Genomic DNA, 23,295 nt, shown 5'->3' with positions numbered 1-23,295 from the left:
ATAAGTATTTATTTGTAATTTTCAAACTTAAAAATAATAATTTTAAGAAAATAATTTTTTAATTTGTTTGCATGGTTTGATAGATCTTAACTAGTAGTATAAAACAAGATCCGACTTTTCTGCAATTTCATTTCCTTCGTCATTCAAAAATTTAGATCAGATTTTAAAAAGGCTTTTGCAATATCAAACTATTTTTTACGCGAAAAGTCTTAACAAAATCTAAGAGCATCTCCAACTCATTTCTAAACTTTCAAAATAGAGAATGGATGTGATATATTAGAGAGATCTCTTTTGTAATTTAGTCTAATTTGTTGCATTTTATAAAAGAATGTAGAAGGGACTCATCGTATATTTTAGATATTTAGGTTTTCAAATTGCCTTTGGTACTTCAAATATGGAGACCCTATTCTCATTTTAGAGATAAAATCTCTAAAAAGTACAATGGTCCCTCTTAGATTTTTTTCATACAGTGCAAAAAAATAAGAATAAATTACAAAAATCTCATCCTAATATATCACATCTATTATTTATTTTGGAGTTTTGGAGAGGGTTGGAGATGCTCTGACCCCATAAAAATACTTTTTGGAAGATCGACACTGCTCTTTGAAATTCCCTCCAAAACTCCATGACCTTTCAGATTTCGCCTTTGAACAGCGATTTGAGAGAGAGAGAGAGATGAACAGCAGGTTGCCTTCCTGTGTCCGACTACGATTGCTAGAGTTCCTTATCCAATCTGCTCGTGTGAGTATTTTTCATTTTCCTATTCTACATAAAATTGTGCTATAAATCCGAGTACAAATCCTACCAACTACGTACATAATGTTTATCAGTACATTCCCAATCATTTCTCACTAGATTTTGATTTTTTTTTTGCTTAAATGTTTTGTACCGAGGTATAGCAACTTCAGGTTCGTCCAATCGTCAAGTACTCTGCATTATCACTCTTCTCCGATCGGTTCTGCCCTGCTCTATCAAGGTATGATTTTTATTTTCCCATGCAATTTACACATATTATAAAGCGTTGAATTCAGCTACACTGTTTGTTAGATTAGTATGAACATTGAGAATAATGTCTGTGCGTATGAAGGTATATCGTAATTCCAATAAACCTGGCTTGTTTAATTGTGATCCCTACGGTATTGGTCCAGGGGCGGCTCTAGGATTGCGGTGACAAAAATGTAAAAGAAAAATTGTATACAGGGCTCTATATAAAATAATTTTGCCTAGTTTGTGTTGTTTTGTTGAGGTATATACCTGGTTACTCACAAATTTATGTGATTTTTCATTTACTTTGGTTACGAATGAATTATTCAGTGCCGACAGTATTAAAGAAAAATTAAATTATATGTCAAAAAATACAAAATTATAGTGTACTTTTTAAACCCAAAGAGTTGGCTTGAACCCCCTCACCACATGGTGTAGCCACGCTTGTATAGGTCCATTGTTTACCTCTACATGTGTGAGTAGAGAGTTGGGCTGTGCGGGGGGTGTTTAGAGTTTGTCTCACATTGGGTAAATAATACCGCCAAACTCGTATTGGCCCCAACGGCCTCTCTAATCACTGTCAATTAGTTGGGCGTTGGATGCTTTACCAATTTCCATTTTGGCACATTACGTCCATATACTTTTTACATCCTACAGTTTCAAAACATTACAGTTTATGACTTTACGTTATCCTGCTTCAATGGCTGAAATGATTTTTTACTATTTTCCTCCATGTCAAATGCAAACGCCAAACATGGGCCCCCCATGAAAGCTACAGAGAGAATTTTGGGTCGTAAAATCCGGCATCATCAAAGTTGTGCCAGATATGCAGAGTTGGAGGGGAAGTAAGACCGCAGGGGTGCCATGGCCCTCTTACGTTCCAAAAGTCATCTAGTATTTATTTATGTTAGATTAGTTACATTTAACATGTTAATGGACTGCGCCCCTTGAATTAAAAGTGCAATAGGTCAAACTAAAGAAGGAATCCGGTCACTGGTTTATATAGTTGAGTCTTTTAATTGTGTAAGACTGTCGAACATCGGTTAAGATGTACTCTTTCACTTTTGTATTTTAACATTGTGATCGCATGAGTTGAATGGCCTCAGTTGGCAAATGACTTTTATGGATCAAAATTTGAGGTCCTATAGGAACTATCACTTGTCTGAATGATATTTCGTATGCTTTTGTACCTGCGAACACGATTGTTTCATTTCTTTGCTACTACAAGTTTTGTGTTTTGTGACCATTAACTTGAACTTGCAAAGATTCAGACAGAGCAATGACATGGAAAGCTGGCTTTTACATCCCCTGAGAGAGAGCAACCTGCAATTATTTTCCCTTGTTTCTATATGGATCTCAAGCAAAGTAGGTAATCATAATTTACTCATCATGGGCTTTCACTGTTGGCGTCGTTTGTATGTTTCTCACATCAGTTGTTTGCAGATACATGATTCCCAGCCCCTATCTGTCAAAAGTTTGAAGCTTTTGGGGGACAAGATGATTAAGGAGCAGCATTTTACAACTCGTGATTTCTTGGAAGCAGTAAGATACACTTGTGACAATTGGTTTTAGAAAATATAAGCTCTATTTTTTTTTCATCATTGTAGTGATTGACCATGATATTCTACAGGAGGTGCTCTTAATGCAGGTAAATTCCGTAAGACTTCAATGGTTGCTTGCATTAGTCCGTTTAACTGAGATGTTTTTCTCTTGGCTTTTCTTTTTTGGCCCCATTCTTCAAGGTATTGGGTTTTGAGATCGGCACAGCTAATATTGCTTTTAAATTCCTGGAGGAGCTCTTCGTTGAGTTTGAGTGAGTTTTGTTATCCTTATATGATACGTAGTTTCTTCAATAGGCAATCATCTATCTAGTGTGTCCTTTCGTTGGTTCGTCCTAAATGGCCATTAATTCCTTCCTTTCTATCTTGTATGGTTTTAGGGGAGTTGCAAGAGTTGGGCAACTTGTGAACGTTGAAGCGTCCATGGATATCATGGATCTTCTCTACGAAAAGGAGGAAACATCGCTTCTTTATTATTCTCCCAGGAATCTTGCTGCGTCAATACTGGCATGTCCTTTTGCATTTGTTAATTCAAAAGTGTTGCTTTTGCTGTGTCTTTATTTCAGAAGCATTCTGGACCTTTTGCAGGTTGCTACGTATGTTGTCACTGTTCCTAAACAGAAATGGGAATTCCCTGTTCTTCCTTGGGGTAAATACTCCTTACTCGAAGTGTGCACATTAAATTTGTTCTTTGATGTACCTTTACATAGTTGAAAGTTCTACATATAGGAAACCAAAGACTAGGAAATGTTATTAACTATCAGCACCCTGATGCCGATGTTTCTTTTCTGTTCTATTCTGATTCCAACTGGAGCTGAGTAAGCTTTGTTTCGTAAAGGACAACAAAGACTTTGAAACTAACCATCAACTAAATCTCTACTCAGAAAAGTTATTTGCTTCTGCGAAATTTGTATGAGAGGTTTCTCAGGATTTTCGGGGGATAAAATAATGGGGTTTGGGAATTAGTTTTCCGTGTCATTTTTTAGCTGGTTATAAGCCAACCTGAGCTGACTGGTTCAGTCGAATATGTTGCCATGAGTTTGAGAGAGTTTAAGCAAGCTTGACAAAAGTTGAATGATTTGTGAATGACAACCAATCACTATCAATGAATTACTGGTCTCAGCTTTAGGAAGGTTAGCCCTTTTGACTGTCGATTTTCCTTGAACTGAACCAGCGTGAATGTGAATGTGCCATTGGGCGTGGGTATATGTCATAGCGTTAGATGCTTGTCCAAGGACACCATGATATGGCTTAGATTTCATATTGGTTGAATACGTTTTTGGAGGTGAAATTCTGCTTATGAATAAACTCAACTAGAGAGTATGTTGTGTGAATGAAACGAGATGCATATATTAAAAGCAATTTAGGGGTACTTGATGGGTGCAAATCATATTAATCATGTAGGTTCATATCCAAGGACGCATTCAATAGATTACGTGTGTCTACTGTGTCTGATTCTAGTTCTTCTCTGAAGTCTAAAATCTAAATCACCGCAATCCACATAACATAGGTGTTGACTGTAGTCCAACCTGGTGTGCGTATTTTTGATATGTTGCTTTCTTATATTATATTACATTGTTGGTAGTTGATAATGATTAACTTTAATTTAGTAAAGCTTTCAAGAAGAGGATTGTCTTCTTTTGTGTGAAGGAGCAAGTGAAGTAGTGAACACTTTTGGCGAAAACCAAACTCACTGTTTAGTTAATTTGTAATGCTCGTGGATATGCTTTCATTCTTATCAGCCGAGCAGTTGGGTTTGCAAACCATGTCTGGCATTTCTGTCTAGAAATGTGAAGTCTAGCAATGATAGATAAGATGGGGCATCTTAAGATTTATTGTTCATGGGAACTGTTGGTTTCATTCTACACCATTACATTGAGACGATTTCACATATGACAGAGGGATTATGAATTTATGAGCCTTGTACGTTGCTGTGGCAGAATCCATTGGGCCCTTTTGCTGGAGAGGGTTTTGAAGTATCTAGGAGTTGAAGGGTTTCTATTCACAGGGCTTCTCAGCCCATTGAAGATTGTTAGTGGGTAGTTGAGTCACATCGAGCCCATTATGGATACCCAAATGGTAACTTTCAGAGGCGGCCTTGTTGAATGGTAAGCGTTGTGGGGTACGGTGTTAATAGGATTATAGGAGCATCGAAACAAAATGCTGATGGTAGTACTTTAGTCGGTGGGTCCCAAATACTTTTAGTTATTGACACGTGTACGGATAGGAATGGTATCATAGGTTGATCTCCATATTTTCCCACAAGCCGTATAAGGTTGACCACCGTCCATGTAAGATCATCTTCTCATCAGTGGTCCCCGATAAGCTGGTCACGGTAGGTTCTGTTGTACAGTTTTTGTACCCCAGCATTTGATTTTATTCACTGCTGGTACCAAATCAATGGAAAGAAGATTCTAACTGACAATGGCTAGACTTCTAAATTCGTGCTAGGCCCTTGAAACACACTGATTTGATCCTACAGATCTTTAAGATTTGGAGTTTTTCTATTTCCTTTTCGAAGAGTTCCTTATTTTATTTTTTTTGGGTCAACTTTTCAAAGAATTTGTTTTCTGTAGGATGTATTCTAAGGTTGGTACTTTAGTCGAGTCGTATAAATGTCAATCTTCGGATGAAGTTTAGAGGCCGACTGCAAAATGTGAAGTGAGAGTAGCATTTCTTCGGATGAAGTTTAGACCGTCTGCAAAATGTGAAGTGAGAGTAGCATTTCTTCGGATGGGTCGACTTCTAGTCAGTACTTGACGCAATTGCTTCTTTTGAAAAGGTAAAACGAGCACATGGGAAGAACTCATAATTCTGTTCATGGGTCTTTAACGAAGGATATAAAAGGTTGGGAGGGGCAGACGAGAGTTGCAACATCCCTCAAGGAAGATGGGCTCCCAACCGCCATATGTAGCATGTTCAGCTAGTGAGTCAGTTCTACCCATCAATGGAGCCAAACTCACTGGGGTGTCCTTTCGGAATAACCCCTACCCATGGGGGAGTAGTCTGTCACAATTACCTCACCAAGGTGCAAGCTGTATTTTGTCAAAAAAAGGTACAAGCTGGACAAATGATGTCAAATACAAAGCATCTGGTTCACAAGGACTACTACCCACAACCGGAATTCGAACTTGTGACCGTATGCTTGCGGTTGTGTGTTTCACCCTCACACCACTTGCCATCTTGGCATCCACCTCCGGTGGTCAATGGATTAGAATTAATTGGATGCTTGTATTGCTAAGGGAATAATATCAATCTGTTTAATTGAATGCAGTTCTGGTGCATTTCTCTTAGATAGAGCACACACTCCATTTAAATAAATAAAAGCACTCTCTTTATGCAGAATACTTCATTCTTAGAGATTTTTCGCCTCAAGTTCTGTAACTCTAGACTTATAGGCTATAGCCATTGACTACTTGAATGAGACATGAAGGAGAAAAGAGTCGCCCTCTTTATGCAGATTGGCTTTTGTGTGATGAAGCATCCATACTTTAGCACAATAAAAAAAAAAAAAAAATGAACCATGCACAAAAGTTCTTGCAACGCACAAAGGAATTGGCTATATTGAATGATGAGAATTGTAGTTTTCCTGGTAAAGCTAATTTTGAGCCATATGCATAAAAGTTTGATGGCAGTCGAGTTCATGGACCAAGGACCGTGCACCTACTAATAAACTTGATTCAGGCTCTCTCTCTCTCTCTCTCTCTCTCTCTCTCTCTCTCTCTCTCTCTCTCTCTCTCTCTCTCTCTCTCAATAAACTTGATTCAGGCTCTCTCTCTCTCTCTCTCAAAGTTGAGTTCACGGACCACCTACTGAGAAAACTTGATTCGGGGTGTCTCTCCCTTCGGGAAAATTTTCAGTGCTGGGTGAGTACCACGTGGTGCTCACTCGGCACATTCGAGCTGTCCATTGCATTTTTGGACGGTTTGGATTTAGAGAGAGAAAGAGTTGGGGTGAGAGGAGAGAGAGAGTTGCAATTCGAGCCATCCAAAAATGTATTGGACAGTCCGAATGTGCCGAGCAGGAATCACGTGGGATATACCCACCACCAGCATCCAAAAATTTCTCCTTAGGGAGTGCTTTGATTATATGCTAGGATGGTCCACATTTTGGATTTTTCTTCACAGAGGGACCTGTACCTTCTTCTACCAGCTGGTGGTCACAATTCATTAAGATATTCGTTTGTTGTTGCCAAGAATACTATACAAATGCCTCAAGCCATACGTGTGAGTGCTTAAAGTATGGTTGTTGAGCCGAAGGAAAGTGTTTGGTTGGATAGTTCTCTCAATCACACAGGCTGTATTGGCTGAGTAGTCATCCTTATCAAAAGGGTGTTTACTAAATCAATGCTGACATTAGCATGATCATGTATGAGGACCCACCATTTCCTGCATGTAGTGATCTTTTGCAGTCCCAATTCTCAAAGAGAAATGATGTGCTGGTGTTATTACTTATAATAAGTCTACCTACCTACTTCTTCATATTTGGGTCCTTCCTGTTCTCTTATCTTACCATTGTCTTAGTGATCAATGCCTTCACCAAACCCCATCTAGTCATTTGGAGATTTGACTTCTTTAAGTATATTTGAGTAAGCTGAAGCTTCCCATAATGTCCAATTACACTTGCTACCACAAAAAAGAGGGCCAAAGTGGTGTGTGATCGAGAAGGAATAATTATGCATTCTGTACACAAACATATTTATATAAGGACAAAATATAGTACAATTTGGTCTTTCGCAATAGAAGGGTGAACAGAGTGTGCGGGCTTCTTATCAGTTAGAGAGCGGGACAAGAGGGGCTCAAGGGCCGACAAAACGGGAGAGCACATATAGAATGTGCTCATACTCTCTCAATATGGACTTGAGTCGTAGCCTCATTTGGAGAACGTAGTGATAAAAAGTCAATGGCATCAGATGAATGAGCATGAGTCTCATGAGAATGTGGATGGGTGATTAATTTTTAAGCAAATTGTGTTTACCCATTACAAGAATGATAGGGATTATAATGTTATTCCAGATTTCGGGCTTGACTTTTTGTGTACAGAGTTCACATGCAAAGTCTTCCCTCATGTTTTTTTGTCTCCAGGAACAAAGGTTGTAAATGCACCAAATAAGGGGAGTGTCTGTATATAGTATATATATTAAAATAGGCTCTGTTCCTTGGGGATATCTTAATTCTCAGCATACTAGGCTTGGTGGGTCCCATATAAGTAACTAGGTATAAGTTTCAGCTCTGATGTTAAACTTCCATGTTTACTGTACTAAGTTAATGATTCATTTGATATGTACTACAAAGAGAGCAATAGTAATTTTGTTCTTATAAAAGAAAGATAGCAATAATACCATGGACTTGTAACGATCGGATTTAACTAGAATTGGTAGAGTTGTTGACGTGGAGCAATCGAATCTCACAAGACCATCTCTTGTGATATTTGATTGCTTATTTTATTTAATGCGAGCATGATTGGTTGACAAAAACACTTGAGGTGAGCCCATCTTGTGAGTATGAAGTGAAACATGGAGGGATTTATGAGATGCCTCTATTTTCATTGCATAGAATGTCTTTGGTGTATTGCTTTATATTCTATTGTTATTTCATCTCATGAGAAATTCCAAAAAAAAAAACACTCCATGCCGTTTTCTTGTCTTCGTTTCTTTTTTATGACAATCCACGTTTATCGAGGAACACAATGTCTGTTGTATTAATATTATCAGGAATTGGCAACCAATGTTCTTGTACTTGCTGTATTTGTTTCCAAAGTTAACGAATAGGAAAATTGAAAATGAAAACAATGCCAAACATGCTTTCAGTTCTTTTATTTGTGAGATGTAGGGTGTGAAATGTTGTAGTAATTGTGCATCTTTTCTGCAGTCAAGTTTGTAACCTCCTGCAAAGAAGAGGATGTTCTAAACATTGTCAGGGACATTCTCAAGCACATATTTGAGCCCTCTTCTTCTGTGGAAGAACTGCAGGGCTCGTTTGGTACGTACCCACTTCATTAAAGAGTACTACACTACTACAGCCTTTGATGCTTTAGCAATACACCATGCAAAGCTTTTAAATGCATGTGTATGTGTATTGTGATGCAAGTAAAGCTTTTGGTTGATTCATCACTTGTATAACACATCTGTAAGTCTCACTACACTTTGGAAGTATCCTTGAATGATATGTAGGCTCCACCACATGTCCGTATGATTCAGTTAAGAGGTGAAGTAAATTCTACTCATTTTTGGTGTGGTGTTTTGATCAAGTTAAGGATGCAAGTACAACACAGTTCTCAAAATATTTCCTGTGAAATTCTTCTGGGAATGGTAATTAATACAGAAAATATAATAGTAGAGGGAATATGGGAAGGGCTCAGTTTTTTTTATTTTTTTATTACAGACTGATTATATCCTACAACATCCAGTACTTTGGACCAAATTACAGGGGTAAGGGGTAACACAGCTAAAGGGCGGCGCAATACACCGGCATTGGCTTTATAAGCTAACCAATTTGTACAAAAATCAGCACTACTCTTACACGAAACAAAGGAAATATTACCATCTACCGTAGGAACATGAATAACCAATGTGTACAAGAATCAGCACTACTCTCACACGAAAACAAAGGAAATATTACAATCTACCCGAGGAACATGGATATTTGCTAGGAATGAATACTCTAATAGGCAGATGCCCCATAAGCAATAAAATTGACCAAAATGCATAATCAGACTCTACATTGGCTCTATCTGTTTGCAAGAGAAGGTAAGGACCCTTTTGTTGATGGGTTGGGTTGGAATTAAGATACTATAAATTCTTATACCAAGTGACCAAAGAGAAGAAGATTGAGAGTGCATTAGCATATGAGGATAATTTTTAGGTTTTGGTCCTTATACTGGAAATTACCCCAAGAAGTGAAGAACCTTACTGGGAAATTTCCATATAGAATCATGTACTATGCTGAATCCAAAGAAAGATGTACTGGAAATTACCCCAAGAAGTGAAGAACCTGACTGGGAAATTTCCATATAGAATCATGTACTATGCTGAATCCAAAGAAAGATGTAATAGTAATACTACTATGTTTTGTCGGATTCCAAATGATGCCCTGGATTTTTTGGCACAGTAAAAGTCTCCCTTTTTGGGTTTTGAGAGAAGTTTTTAAGAGTAATGAGTGGTGAGAGATAGAGAAAATTTATTGGGGACCGTGTGCAGAGGTTTTGAGTACCAAAAACGAACAAGCCATGTTCCCACATAAATTGAGTTTCTACTTTCTGAATCTTGTAGTGATTTTGCTCACTATAGGTTCCCCATCCTTTCTTTTTCCCCTTGTTGGTCTGTTTCATTTTGGAATCTGGCCTTTCATTTATGCTCTTTTCTTGTTTGGTTAAACTGGTGCATGGATAATTAGATTTGAGCGGATAAGAGGCTAGAAACCATTAAATACATTAATGTCAGACTCGAACTATGAAGTACCTAAAATCGAGTTGGGACTGTTCGAAATTTGCTCTAATAGTAATAATTAGATAAAGCTGGTCTGCGAGATTGTGAGGCGCGTTGTTGCTATCCTATCCTAAACCTAAAGTCACTATTTTCTCCTTACATCAAGGTTTTAGCAGACACCAATGGCTCCAAGATCTAACCCAAGCCGTGCTCATTTAGAGTTCATGTCCTCCAAGAAGTAAAGAACCATCCGTTGTCCATAAACCATATAGTAAAAGATATGTAAAGAAATAATAATATAATATCCAAAACTACTCTTTACACTTGTATGTATGATATATATATTATATCTCAAAATCATAAGAACGTCTCTCTTTATAAAGACTTTGTTATGAAAAATGATATTGACACTTTAAATATTGATACAGGCACTCTAAAAAACAAAAAAAAACAGCTTTGAAATTACATTGATTTAGTAGTGCTTGTATTAATTTTTGGAGTGCCAATATCATTTTCCGTTGTTATATGCAACTCCCAAGACATAATTAGCAAGATAATTAGCATAGATAAGTAGGCACATTAATTGCGTAACGGCTCAATAATAAAATGACCTAATAAAACAACAATCATAAGGGCACATAATTATATATAAACCCCAAATTATTATGAACAATAAATCGAAAGGTAATGAGCTATGAGCCACATATATTCTAAATAGAATGGTTATTAAAGTTGTATTTTTTTCATTTTCTTGTCTATAGGTTCTTGATAGGAGAGATCATGCACAAGTAGCATGAGAATTGCTCAATCTGGACAATCAAGAGTAATTATTCAGTAGTCTGTCACGTGGTACTCCAGACTACTTTACAACCACATGTTCATATGAGATCCATACATTTAGTGGTAGACTCCAAAGGAATATGTGATTGTAAAGTGGTCCGGAGTACCACGTGACGGTACTCCCGGACTATTGTATAATTTCACGACAATCAATTTTATGAAACAGTTAAAGGATATTTACCTATTTGCCGCACAACCAAATAGGAGTCCTATGGCCTATAACGAAAAGGAATTTTTTTTCCAAGAAACTCGACAGTATAATACATAAATCAATTTTTGCTTGACTATGATTGGCTCGATCTTGTAGTTGTGATTGCAGTTGTGTGGTCACTACCAGTGCTGTAAACGAACCGAGCCATTTGCGAGCAGCTAGAGACTCGGCTCGCTAGGGCGAACTGAGCTCCAGCTGCACTTCTTCAGCTCGTCTCGAGGTCGACCCAACCAATTTTATGACGAGCCAAGCTTGAGTAGCATAAAGCGCCACTCGGCTCGACTCTTTTACATCCCTAGTCACTAGCCAACAAAGTTTACATAGTTTTTTCTCTAATTCTGATTTCAATAGCTTTTTGTAGATTATGTAATTAACAACGGATAGTTGATTGCAAACATAAATTTTACTATAGAAAAGTCAAGCGAAATAGAAAGAATTACAAAAAGCCTGTTTATATATTATATCTGTATAGCATTGCTATTCTTGATAACGTGTGCACTACCTACCTTCGGTATGATTCTCTGTATTGACAGTGAGAGAATGGAGAAGGTTCTGGAAGATTGATGAGCAACAAATTTTCTACACGGGCCTTGTTCGTTTTAGGGTCTTAAAACTCTTAGGCACGGTTTTCAATAAATTTTCTATCTCTCTTCACTTATTACTTTCAAAAACTTCCCTAAAAATCCAAACCCAAAGGGTAATCCTTGAGATAAAAGTGGTGAATTATTCTACAAATGATTTCCCAGTACCAAATGTAACTTGAGGGCATAAACTTAATTTGAGTTGGAAGGCTCCATCAATAGTTTCAACTTCAAGATGCCTTTCTATTTGAGGAACTGTACAGTGGGAACTGTTTGCCTCTCTTTTGGGTCTCTTTTTATGGCATAATGAAGTAGTAGTAATTACGACCCTCGTTTATTTCCTTGTCTTTGTTTGGAGTGATTACTAGTGTGCTCTAGGTAGTATCTTATTCACTATACATTAGCGTGGGAGCTATATGTGAGAACCACACAATTAGTGGTGGAGCTTATACCGATGTATGTTGAAGAAGCGCATGGAGCACGACGTGTGTGGTGAAGAAGCGCTTTGAGCACCGCGTCGTGGTGTAATCCTTTGGGGGAGGGTTTTGAGTTTTAGTAACTCATTTGAACCTGGAACTGTGGAACAAGACAGTGAATGGTGAATATGTTAGTAATTAAGGAGAATTACTTCACAATGCTCTCTCTACTTACATAAATGGTGGTTCATAAAATTCACTTCAGTTTGTCCTAGAATTATTGCTTGGTTTCTCCTTAAAAGTTTGTCTATAGCTTAAGGTCTATAGATAAGTTGTTTTTGTTAAATGAAGTTTTAGTTAATGTATGTGAGGAGAATGAGTCTCAAAATTCATGTTTTTGTGGACTTTAGCCCGTTTAGTTTGTTTAGACAATAGGGGAAACCTAAACTCAAGATTGGAAGAAACTATTAAGTGTGCCTGGAGCACCATTTTGTGATACTTTAGGAGTGTGGGTTGAGGGTTTAACCACAAAGTGTATGTTTTCATACCGATTGTAATATAAAATTAATTTTGTTACGAAGAACAAAAAGTGAAAGAAAAAAGTCCGGGGGGGGGGGGGGGGGGGGGGGCTCAGGAGCACTGAATAATCACTCGCGTGGACATGCCTTTTTTTAAAGAATTTGTTAGTAATTTCTAATAAGCCACAATTGGATTTAATTGTGTCGGCTAATAATTCCAACTAACCAACCCCACTTATTTTAGTGCTTGACTAATTGTACAATTTGCCACCCAACCCAACAACCTTGCTTCCTTTAGTTTTATTGTATTACTATATATTATATACTGTATTATGCAAGTAGGTATAAGTAATTTTCTTTTCATTTCTTTCTTGAAGGAATTGTTCGTGCTTATAATTATTGTTTGTCAGGCTTTGTTTCGGTATCTGGTTAGTGTTGTGCATTTTCATTGGGATCTTTTGTTCGAGTTGTAGGTGCTAACTTTTTAATTGATATATTTATATATATATATATATATCAATTATTGTTTGTCGAATAGTACTTATTCCGTTTTCCTCTCTCTCTCTCTCAATTATTCATCGATCCAGGTCTCTATAATTCAAGTCACTATCCATTTGTTGGGACTAGTCTAATAAATAAGTCCTTAGAAATGGTAAGACAAAATCTAAAGCCATTCACAGTGATATAATTAAAAATAGATGTGGCAATCTCAACTCATATTTTTTTAATCCGCCTAATCTGTCTATTTATAACCAAACTCAACCCGCCCATATTACATAATAGGTTGATATAGGTACAACTCATATAAAATCCATATTTACATGGGTTTGAATTAAAAAAACTCATTCTGCACAAGAGTTGTTTTACTCTTGAACTTCTATCCAGAAGTTTTCTTATCCTTTACATTCACGGCCCTTTCACATCTCCTTTCATTTCGTCCGCACCTCCTCTTTGTCGACATCCTCTTCAATTATAGTACTATTATACTCCGTATTTCAATGCGAGTAATGTTTGTTTACGTGAATATTGGATGAATAATCACTTTGGCTCCCACATTTATTACTCGTTATAGCGCAATTTGTCGTTATTGTGCAATTTATTACCACTCGTTATTCACCGCATGTATACATATATGTATGTATATATACACAAGTGCCTCTCGTGTTCACTTTGACACTCAGAGCACTTGACAGAAATTACATTGCGTGAGCATCCACATAGATCATCGCAATGCTTTGTTTTAATTAAACAGTCAGATTAACCCCTTGTCCATACTAGTTTTGAGTTGACTGTTGACGATGGGAGAATGTCTCGCAAAGAGTCGTTCCCAGTCTGTTCCCCGATTGGCACGCAACGACCCACTCTTGCCGATCATTATTTTTTACTTTTCCAATTCCTCCCGACGAGACGAATCAATATGTCACAACAGTTTAACACAAAATTAACAAACATATTCAAAAAAAAATTAATCGGGGCGGTTCCGGGGACACTTAAAAAAACTCTTAAAAAAACCCTCCCAAGTTCCCGATCAAATTTTGATGATCCGAGCCGCTTAATGTAATCAGAATGTGATTTTAAGGGTGCCCGCGAGAAATCAGCAAAAAAAATGACCAGAAAGGGCTTCATCTGAATAGGTTTTTATTGAACTTTATTGAACGATTCAATAAAAAATTGCTCCAATCTAGCCCTTCCCGGTTAGGTTTTTTGCCAGTTTCTCGTGGGCACCCTTAAAATCACGTTCTGAACACATTGAGCGGCTCGGATCATCAAAATTTGATTGGGAACTATGAGATTAAGATTTGGAGGGTTTTTTTAAGTGTCCCTGGAACCGTTGCGAAAAATAATAGAAACAAGAAAAAAAGTCACTTAACTTGGGGTGCTGTAGTGCACCTACACGCGTAGTGCGGCCATTCCGACTACACTCATATGCCGCTTTTTTAAAAGAGAAGAGAGATTAGATCATACGTTTACTAATTTCAACACCCGTTCAAAATTTTGATAGAAAAATTGATTAGGATTCTTTGCGGGGAAGAAGAGGGGCGGGGGGGGGGGGGGGGGGGGCGGGTTTGGGGTTGACTTGACCCGTATTCGACCCGACCTGTTTCAACCTATTTACTATTAGACTTGTATTTGACCTGCCCATATTCGACCCTTGACCTGTTTTAACCCACCCATTTGCCACCTCTAATCAAAAGTCAATTGTTTTTAAAGTTAACAATATTTATGTAAACAATGACTCACAATGGTATAATCAAACTTAGTAACATTCTTAGAAATAATCAAATTTTGGGTTTGGAAAACCAAAATTAACAATCTTTTTCAATAATCAAAATTTGTGGACTCAACACCACATAAGTTAATTGGTTCCAAAATTTGTATACAAGCGTATTTCAACTGATATTTTCTTCTTCTCTTCTTCACATACTTTATATCTTCTTCACTTTCACTCATAAATTGTTTTCCTTGTTTTCTTTTGAGTTTCTTCCATTTGGCTTTGGAATTGTGACTTTGATTCCATCGTTTGGGAAGGAGAGGTGCTCAAAAATTCCATTAAGAGGGAAGGAGAATGGGAGGGGAAGCTCTGAATCCTCTTATTTCCTCCTAAATAAAGGAGGGAATCGATAGATTTTTCCTCCCAAAAAAATTCATAATAGGAGGGATGGAAGGAACCGATTTTTTTCCCCAAAATTGAGGGAGGGAATCAATATATTTTTGCCCAAAAAAAATCCGTAATCGATGGAAGTCAATGGCGGGAAACAGAGGAGGAGATAGAGAGAGAATGAAATTGTAGTGGACCCCTTATTTTGATTATAGACTAAAAGTGACTATTGTAGATCTCAACATTGTTAAGTTTAGCAACCTCTTAAATGAATAATCAAAAGCTGATGTGTCAACTTTTAGTTATTCATTTTTTATTATACCATTGTGGATGGCCTAAGCTCGTGCTTGGGAACTTACGAATTAAATAATTATATGAGTATGAAAATGCTATGGCCACCGATGGTAGCTTCACCGACCTTGCATCGACGGCCGCACGAGGCTTTACTACGTGTCTGTAACGCCCCGATTTTCGGAAATAAAATCGGAGGTATTAAATTTTTTTTTTAAATTTATTAAATTAAATTCTAAATCTCAAACAGATAATTCACCCTAAAGATTCATCTATTACAAACCATAGTGGAATACTGAAAATAGTCTTCATGGTAATAATTTAGACAAAATAATAAAGCCGTCTTCTAGGATTGATGCGGACCCCAAGCGTATACTTGCTCAGTCTCCATCTCCAGATTCATCTCTAGGTAATATCGCCCTCCTTCAGGATGACACGGATGCCAGACAATCCGTGCCTGAGTGAAAAAGTTCACTCCGTAATATAATCCAACCCAATCACCCATCCTTTACATTATAGCTAGCAGGTAACAATATATCATCAATGCAGAAAAGTAAAATACCTATAAATCTATTCACATTTGACCGATAACCTAACAATAAGGAAAATCTAGTTATGCCCAGACCATAACTAGGGTTTGCCTATCTTAATCACCACATCAAAATCACCACGGGGTTCTCACCAATTCTATCATCACAAAACATCGCTGGACCACCTGTCAGGTTTTATTAACACAAAATATTGCTGGACCACCTGCCAGGTTTTATCATCGCAAAATATCACTGACCAACCATCAGGTTTTATCATCGTGAAACGTCACTGACCAACCGTTAGGTTTTATCATCGCAAAACATCACTGACCAACCGTCAGGTTTTATCGTCGTGAAATGTCACTGACCAACCGTCAGGTTTTATCATCGCAAAACATTACTGGACTAACCTCACCAATTCTATCATCACAAAACATCGCTGGACCACCTGTCAGGTTTTATTAACACAAAATATTGCTGGACCACCTGCCAGGTTTTATCATCGCAAAATATCACTGACCAACCATCAGGTTTTATCATCGTGAAACGTCACTGACCAACCGTTAGGTTTTATCATCGCAAAACATCACTGACCAACCGTCAGGTTTTATCGTCGTGAAATGTCACTGACCAACCGTCAGGTTTTATCATCGCAAAACATTACTGGACTAACCTCCAAGTTTTACTGTCGCAAAATATCGCTGGACCACCTGCCAGGTTTTATCATCAGAAAATAACTCTGGCCCTATCCGCCAGGTTTTATCAAAACATCATTGGGCTTACTTTGCCAGGTTTTATCATCAGAAAATATCTCTAGCCCTATCCGCTAGGTTTTATCAAAACATCACTGGGCTTACTTTGCCAGGTTTTAAATCATTACTGGACTCCTGCCAGTTTCAATTCATCACTGGGCTTACTTTGTCAGTTTCAAATCATCACATCCAACTCATCACATCTCAAAATCCTACCTGCAGGCAGATCTAAAAATAAACTTTTCAATTTACCCATTACTTAGTACCGTCTAAGTGAACTCTATTTGCATACCACCCCATATCTCTAGGTTTCAATCTAACATATAAATCACAAATCGGAGCAGTATACAAATAATCACAATGATAATTGAAATACATAATAAGCATATAAATCATGCAACTTTTTATGAATGGGTCGTTGCCCTTAATCTCGTATGGCCAAGATGATAATAAGTAAGAGCTTTTTAACAAAATTTAAAAAAAATATTTTTCTAGACTCTCATTAATTATTTCTAAGTAATTAGATTAATTAAAAACTAATTTAATGCATTAATTAGGTAAAAATATTAAAATAATTAACGTGATCTGATTAAGAGTCCGAGAGGTCCTATGCAACCAGTTGAGTATCAAAAGTTGGGTTCGGAGGGTCGCGGGATTATTTTAAATGAAGACGTTAAATAAAGTGGCCGAAAGTGAAGTAAATCGATAATAAATAATTTACAAATTAAAATATGTTATGGTTAACAAAATTTCATCTTCAAAATATAGAGAGTCGAAATAAAATTATTCGGGCATTTATAATAACGTTTATAAGGTCGTAAAGAATTTTTGATCGGAAACGCCATAGAAATAACAATAAATAGTAATTTAAATAAAAAAAATATTAATTTAACAAGATATCATCTTTGAGATGCAAGAAGTCTAGGAAAAATTAGTTTGGGTGTTAAAACGTTGTTTGGAAGGTCGCAAAGATTTTTTGTTTGTAAACTTTGATAGATAACGAATAAATAATTTAATAAATAGATAATTAAATAAAAAAATATGATCTTAACAAGTTATGATCTTTGAGGTGTGAAAAGTCTAGGAAAAATAGTTCGGGGGTCAAAAACAATGTTCGGAAGGTCGAAAATTCGATTTGAAACGAGACAGGTCAAACCGCAAGGTCTGACTGGTTTGACCTTGCGGTGGGGAGCCCAGCCGCAAACTCGCGACTGGTTCTTGCGGTCCGCAGGTTGCGGCCGCAAGGTACGGTCCAGATTCGGTTTTTTTGGTTTTTCGTCACGGTTTTGATGCATGGGTCCATTTAGGGCATAGGGTTAGGCTTAAAAACACTTAATATACTTAGAGGAGTGTTTGGAATGGATTATAATACCTTGGTTCGGGCCGAATTGATTTTAAAATGAAACTTGAAATTTTGGGGAAGACGACTTCAGTTTTGGCGATCGGGGGACCTTGGGCTCGAATTGAATGAAGCTTGGGGATGCTTGGGGTTGAGAGATGTGATTGGAATGATCAATTCGGGTGTCGGTACAAAACCCGCTTTTCTCTCTCTTTCTTTCTCTCTCTAGAATTCCATGGATTGGAGTTCGATTTTCTCCAATTTTTCTCTCTCTTCTGGACTGGTGGGGCGTGGAGAATATTGTGGTATGCCCTAGGGTCGGAGTGATGGGGTATTTATGGACGAATTTGGAAGAGGGTGACGAAATTGAATTTAATTAAAACTCTACCTCTTGGGTTAGGAGATGGACGGAAATACGGACGAATTTGTGGCTAGTGAGGAAGTAGAAACTGAATAGGAGATGGAGAGATGGAAGGAATTTGTATGCATGCATGCATGTAATTTAAAAAATAAAAAAATAAAAATAATAGTAAGATAATTAAGATAAGATAATTATATTTGTATATATCCATAAGGAAAAAAATATATATTATTATTACTAATAATACATTTTTTTATGATATTATTAATGCTATTAATAATATTAACTCTATTATTTTAAAAAAAAAATAGGGTCGAAAATCCGGATTGTTACCGTGTCCCGCACAGAAATTCCGATCTCTGTAATCTGAATGAAAAATGCGAAGATTGGATCGAGTACCTACACATACCGAATTAAGTTGATTTTTCGCGGAGCTACTCGGTTTATGGCTCGGATTTTACGTACGAGACCAGTAGACGTGGCTATCGGTGCAAGGTCGGTGAAATTACTGTCGGCGGTTATAAAAGGGTTCATACGAATAATATGACTAATTTAGTAACTATGTACTTGACCTTTAATTTACAAATTTTGTTTGTGTCAGAAAAGAAAGTAGTAACTAGTTATGTTTTGGGAAATGATAATGTCAAAACTATTTTTGTTGGTGTCAAAATCGTTTTTGTTGGTGTCAAAACTCTAGTTCATAAAAGTTTTGTACCATTTGCAATGCTATAAGCCTTTTGTACACTAGAATTTTGACACAAATAAAAACAGTTTTGGTATTATCATTTCTCTATGTTTTTTATTCGGTGCTTTGAAAAATGTGACTATGTATGTCCATACGTTTGGCATTGTGCGAAACCCAAAACATCCGAAACGAAAATACAGAGATTATAAAACTCCCTTATCCCCGGCCTTTGGATCCGTGTAAATTACATTCTGGATTTGATGAAATAAGATGAATTGACACGGTATTTTTTTTATTAGGGAGTCATTTTTGCACTTTTCAAATTATTTATTTTGAGGAGTGCAAAAATCAATTTAGAGTTGATTTTTCGCACTTTTCAAATTGTTAACCGCACTTCTAAGAGTAGTTGATTTAAGAAAAGTGCGATTAATAATTTGAAAAGTACAAAAATCACTCTACTTTTTATTTTTTATTGGCTTGGAGGCACCAAAGAAAGACTTTCCTGTTTCTTAATACTCCACTTCTTATCTCTAGAGGACCTTTCACCATATAAAATTGTGACCGTCTTTTCAGAATAAAAAATGAAACAATATGCACCAAACAGAGAAAATAATGTTCTCGTTTAATTTATTATACCTTGACAAAACTAATCAGCCGCTCACATCCATCCAGGATTTGGAGAAAATTAGACAAATACAACTATAACTTTTTTTGAAAATGAATACAACTATAACTTCATGTACTTCAGACATGCTGCTTCTTCTTCTTCTTCTTCTTTTTATAATCATGTGTGCAGGTCAATTTACGCACACATGTTTATCGTAGATTAGTCGTTGCGGCAATTTGGAATAGTGATATGATTAATGCAAATAGTAGCACTAATGGGAAGAGCTAACCAAAATTGACTTTAGATGCAGTAATTTAAAAAAGACTCAAATTTCTTGGATATCATAGAACACGATGTGCAGAACTCTACGGAGATAACCAATCCATGTAGCCGCGCACCCTAATTGATTGTGGCTTAAAGTTGGATTTGGTTTTTGACGCATTATTATGAAACTTATTTATACTGAATTCCACTTAAAGTTGAACTTAAAATATGCCAAGACCGTTGTTTGTGATAAGACATTGGAAAGCAACTATAGAAGTATGAATTATCTCTGGTTTCTAATCATACAACAGCATAGACTTCTATAATGCAGACAGTCTATGATTCTTTCCTTTTTGGGTAAAACGGAAATAGATTAAATTACGAAAGTGGAATACAAGGTCCGGGGATCAGTAACACTCTTCATGTCCTCTAGAAATTGAGACTTAATACAAAACGGAATTAAAAGATACGCTAAATAAGGGGGGCCGGGAATGTGATCTTGCATCTTGCTGGAAGATCAGCACATTTGTTTCCTTCCCTCATGACATGCCTCAACAGTGGGTCGCCCAACTGGTGCAAAAAGAACCTGCAGTCAACAATTAACATGTAGAGATGATGGGTGTTCTTAGGAGTGTTGATAGGATGAATGACATTTGAAGTATCCGTTTTAGTCTCCACCAAGGTAATGTTACGTTGTAAGATAGATAGTCTATGATTCTTTTCTTTTCTTTTTTCTTTTTTGTCATATAGTATACATCGGTGAGAGTTAGCGGGGTGTTAGTATATTAGTTAACGGGGGGTTCAGAGGCTATTCATTGCCCTGAACCCCAAACTTGCTTCGTGTGGAACTCAAACTCAAGTTACCTATGGGGAGAGAAATGAGACAACCAACTTGAGGTTTCTCAATAGTCTATGATTCCAAACCATATGTAGACACAAAAAGGAAAAAGAAAAGGACTTGGCTTGTCGGATTGCACTGTGTAGTTGGCCGGATACTGGCTTGTACCTAGTTTATTTTCGTGATCGGAACTGTTCATGTCGTAGAGCTCGTCAAGAACTTCAAGCATGTCAAAAAATTATATTAATTAAACCCTTTTAATTCTTGATCGGATCACATTTATGTTTCTGAAAATGGATATGGCCACATTGGATCAAACCTATCAACATTAGTTTAATAAAGCAAAAAGTCACTCCGATTAGGTATTAATAAGTATTCGATTAGCATGATTTTTGAGGGTCACATTTATGTTTCTGAAAATGGATATGGCCACACTGGATCAAACCTATCAACACTAGTTTAATAAAGCAAAAAGTAACTCCAATTAGGTATTAATAAATATTCGATTAGCATGATTTTTGATGTGGTTAAAGTATTCGACGAGCTCTACGATATGAACGGTTTCAATCATGGAAATAAACTTGGTACAAGTCGGTATCTGGCCAACTATACGGTACAGTACAGTCCCCATAAGGGGACTGCCGACAAGCCAAATCGAAAGAAAATAGAGAAGTAAAGGTAAGGTTACAGTATCAAGCATAAAGGATGTTTATAAACGGGGCAAGATGAGACATGATGCACAGCCCAGAGCCTAAGAAAAGTTTCTCTCTTTTTCTTCTAGTTTGTGCTAATTAATATGGTGAAAAAGGCTCTGGTAAAATTTGATTCCATTGCCATTTTTGGGGGTAATTATGACCTTACTTTTCCTATATCAGATGGTCCACATGCACAAAAAGCTATGGTTATTGGGAAGAAAGCAAACAAAACTTTTGGGCCCTGACGATGAAATGAAACTATTGAAAAAAGTAATTTCCGACTTTTTGGAAATAAAACCAGCTCAAAAGAGGAAATAAAGGTAGTAGCAGAATAAAAGGCGGAATAGGACATGGAAAAACTGTAGGAATTAACTTGTGGGCCTGAAAATGAAATGGAATTATTGGGATGATGGCTCAGCTCTTAAGAAATTAGAAGAAGGAAAAAGAAGTCAGGGCCGGTCCTGGGTAAGCCCCACAAACCCTTGGTCTTGGGCAACTCCCAGGCTGGGGCAACCAAAAAAAAATTTAACGGTAAGATATAAATATTAAAAAGGTTTTCAGAATAGCAGAATACTTTTCCTTGGTTTTGGTTTAACAAACACAACAGTTATGTATAAAAGTGATATGTTTTTAAATTTGATTAAAAAAAACCATAGTTAAAATATTTCGAGTGAGCTAACACGGCTTTTGTTTTTATCGACAAACTACCATTTCGCAAGAGAGATTAACGAGATTGGCTATGATGTCAATGAAAATGAGGCACCGTTCCACTAAGAGCATTTTTGGGCATTCGGGGATTTTTAAATTTTATGTTTTTTGAGACAGTTTATTCTCTTACAAATATCAACTAAAAAGCCCAAAAATCCAAAAATTAGCGAAACGGGCCCCGAGTTATTGGACAAGTAAAGTACGATGAGTCGACGACTCAATTGAAAGTTTTGCTTCAAAAAAAATGCAAAGGAAAGGTTGTTTTCTTTGAATCGGATCGTCCTAATTCCAAAGCACTATAACCAGGGTCATTTTGATGTTGATTTTTTTGAAATTGTTCAAGCTAAAAAACAATGTAAATATATATATATATATATATATATATATTGGGTACTTTTATGTTTTTATTTTTATTTTGTATGAGTGAGTGGGCAACAAAGCATGAGGTTGGGCTAAAGCAACCCAAATGTCGAGGCCGGCGGCGAAAGAAATACTACTAGCAAAAAAAAAGAACACGAAAAAACTTATGTGTTTTTTTTTTTTTTGGTAACTAAAAAGCTTATTTGTATTCATGATCAGTATAAATACTTCAATACGTATGTTTTCCAGCCATATTTCAACACCAAACGCAATAAATATCCATCGAAAAGCAAGCTAACTATAGTAGAGCTAGAGATTTTATATGTCCGTTGAGCATCCAATTCTCACATAAACAATATCCATAATCCTAGGTAACCCCAAAAGTGAACTTGAAAATGTTCCGAAAAGAAAAATAAGTAGTTCAGATTCACCTAGATGTGATCCGCTCCATAAACATAGACGTTGAGAATTATTGAAATTTGCATTGATAATTCCAAATGAGATTAAATACAGATCTCCTAAGTGTTAGCTCCAATGTTTGACTAATTAAAAAGAATACGAGTTTATTTGCTATCGGCTAATAATCGTGTTCTCATTATTTTCATTTTCAGTATCAGGTCTTTACTACACACTAAGTTAAGGTTCTACAAATTAAATTGAAGATCATATAGAACTTGTAACATATAGAGCAATTAATTGTTATTTCCTATACAGGTTAATAGACACCTTTA

The 23,295-nt window shown here is 36.7% G+C and overlaps 1 protein-coding gene across 3 annotated transcripts; it reads left to right on the top strand.

Annotated features, from left to right (window-relative positions):
* Positions 1-565: 565 nt before the first annotated feature.
* Positions 566-8,768, top strand: LOC131300985 (cyclin-J18). 3 transcript variants are annotated; one of them, XM_058327068.1, is made up of 9 exons: positions 566-741; positions 900-976; positions 2,256-2,349; positions 2,428-2,526; positions 2,615-2,632; positions 2,727-2,797; positions 2,924-3,050; positions 3,132-3,192; positions 8,414-8,768. In XM_058327068.1, exons 1-9 carry the CDS (start codon positions 676-678, stop codon positions 8,542-8,544), a joined length of 744 nt encoding a protein of 247 aa, XP_058183051.1. In that variant the 5' UTR covers positions 566-675; the 3' UTR covers positions 8,545-8,768. The 3 variants fall into 3 exon arrangements, with proteins under 3 accessions (XP_058183051.1, XP_058183050.1, XP_058183052.1); XM_058327067.1 differs by having other exon boundaries at positions 2,250-2,349; XM_058327069.1 differs by lacking the exon at positions 2,615-2,632 and having other exon boundaries at positions 2,250-2,349.
* Positions 8,769-23,295: the final 14,527 nt, after the last annotated feature.

This window comes from Rhododendron vialii, chromosome 9a (assembly GCF_030253575.1).
Source record: "Rhododendron vialii isolate Sample 1 chromosome 9a, ASM3025357v1".
In the NCBI taxonomy this organism is placed as follows: domain Eukaryota; kingdom Viridiplantae; phylum Streptophyta; class Magnoliopsida; order Ericales; family Ericaceae; genus Rhododendron; species Rhododendron vialii.
This window is presented reverse-complemented; position numbering and strand designations above follow the sequence as displayed.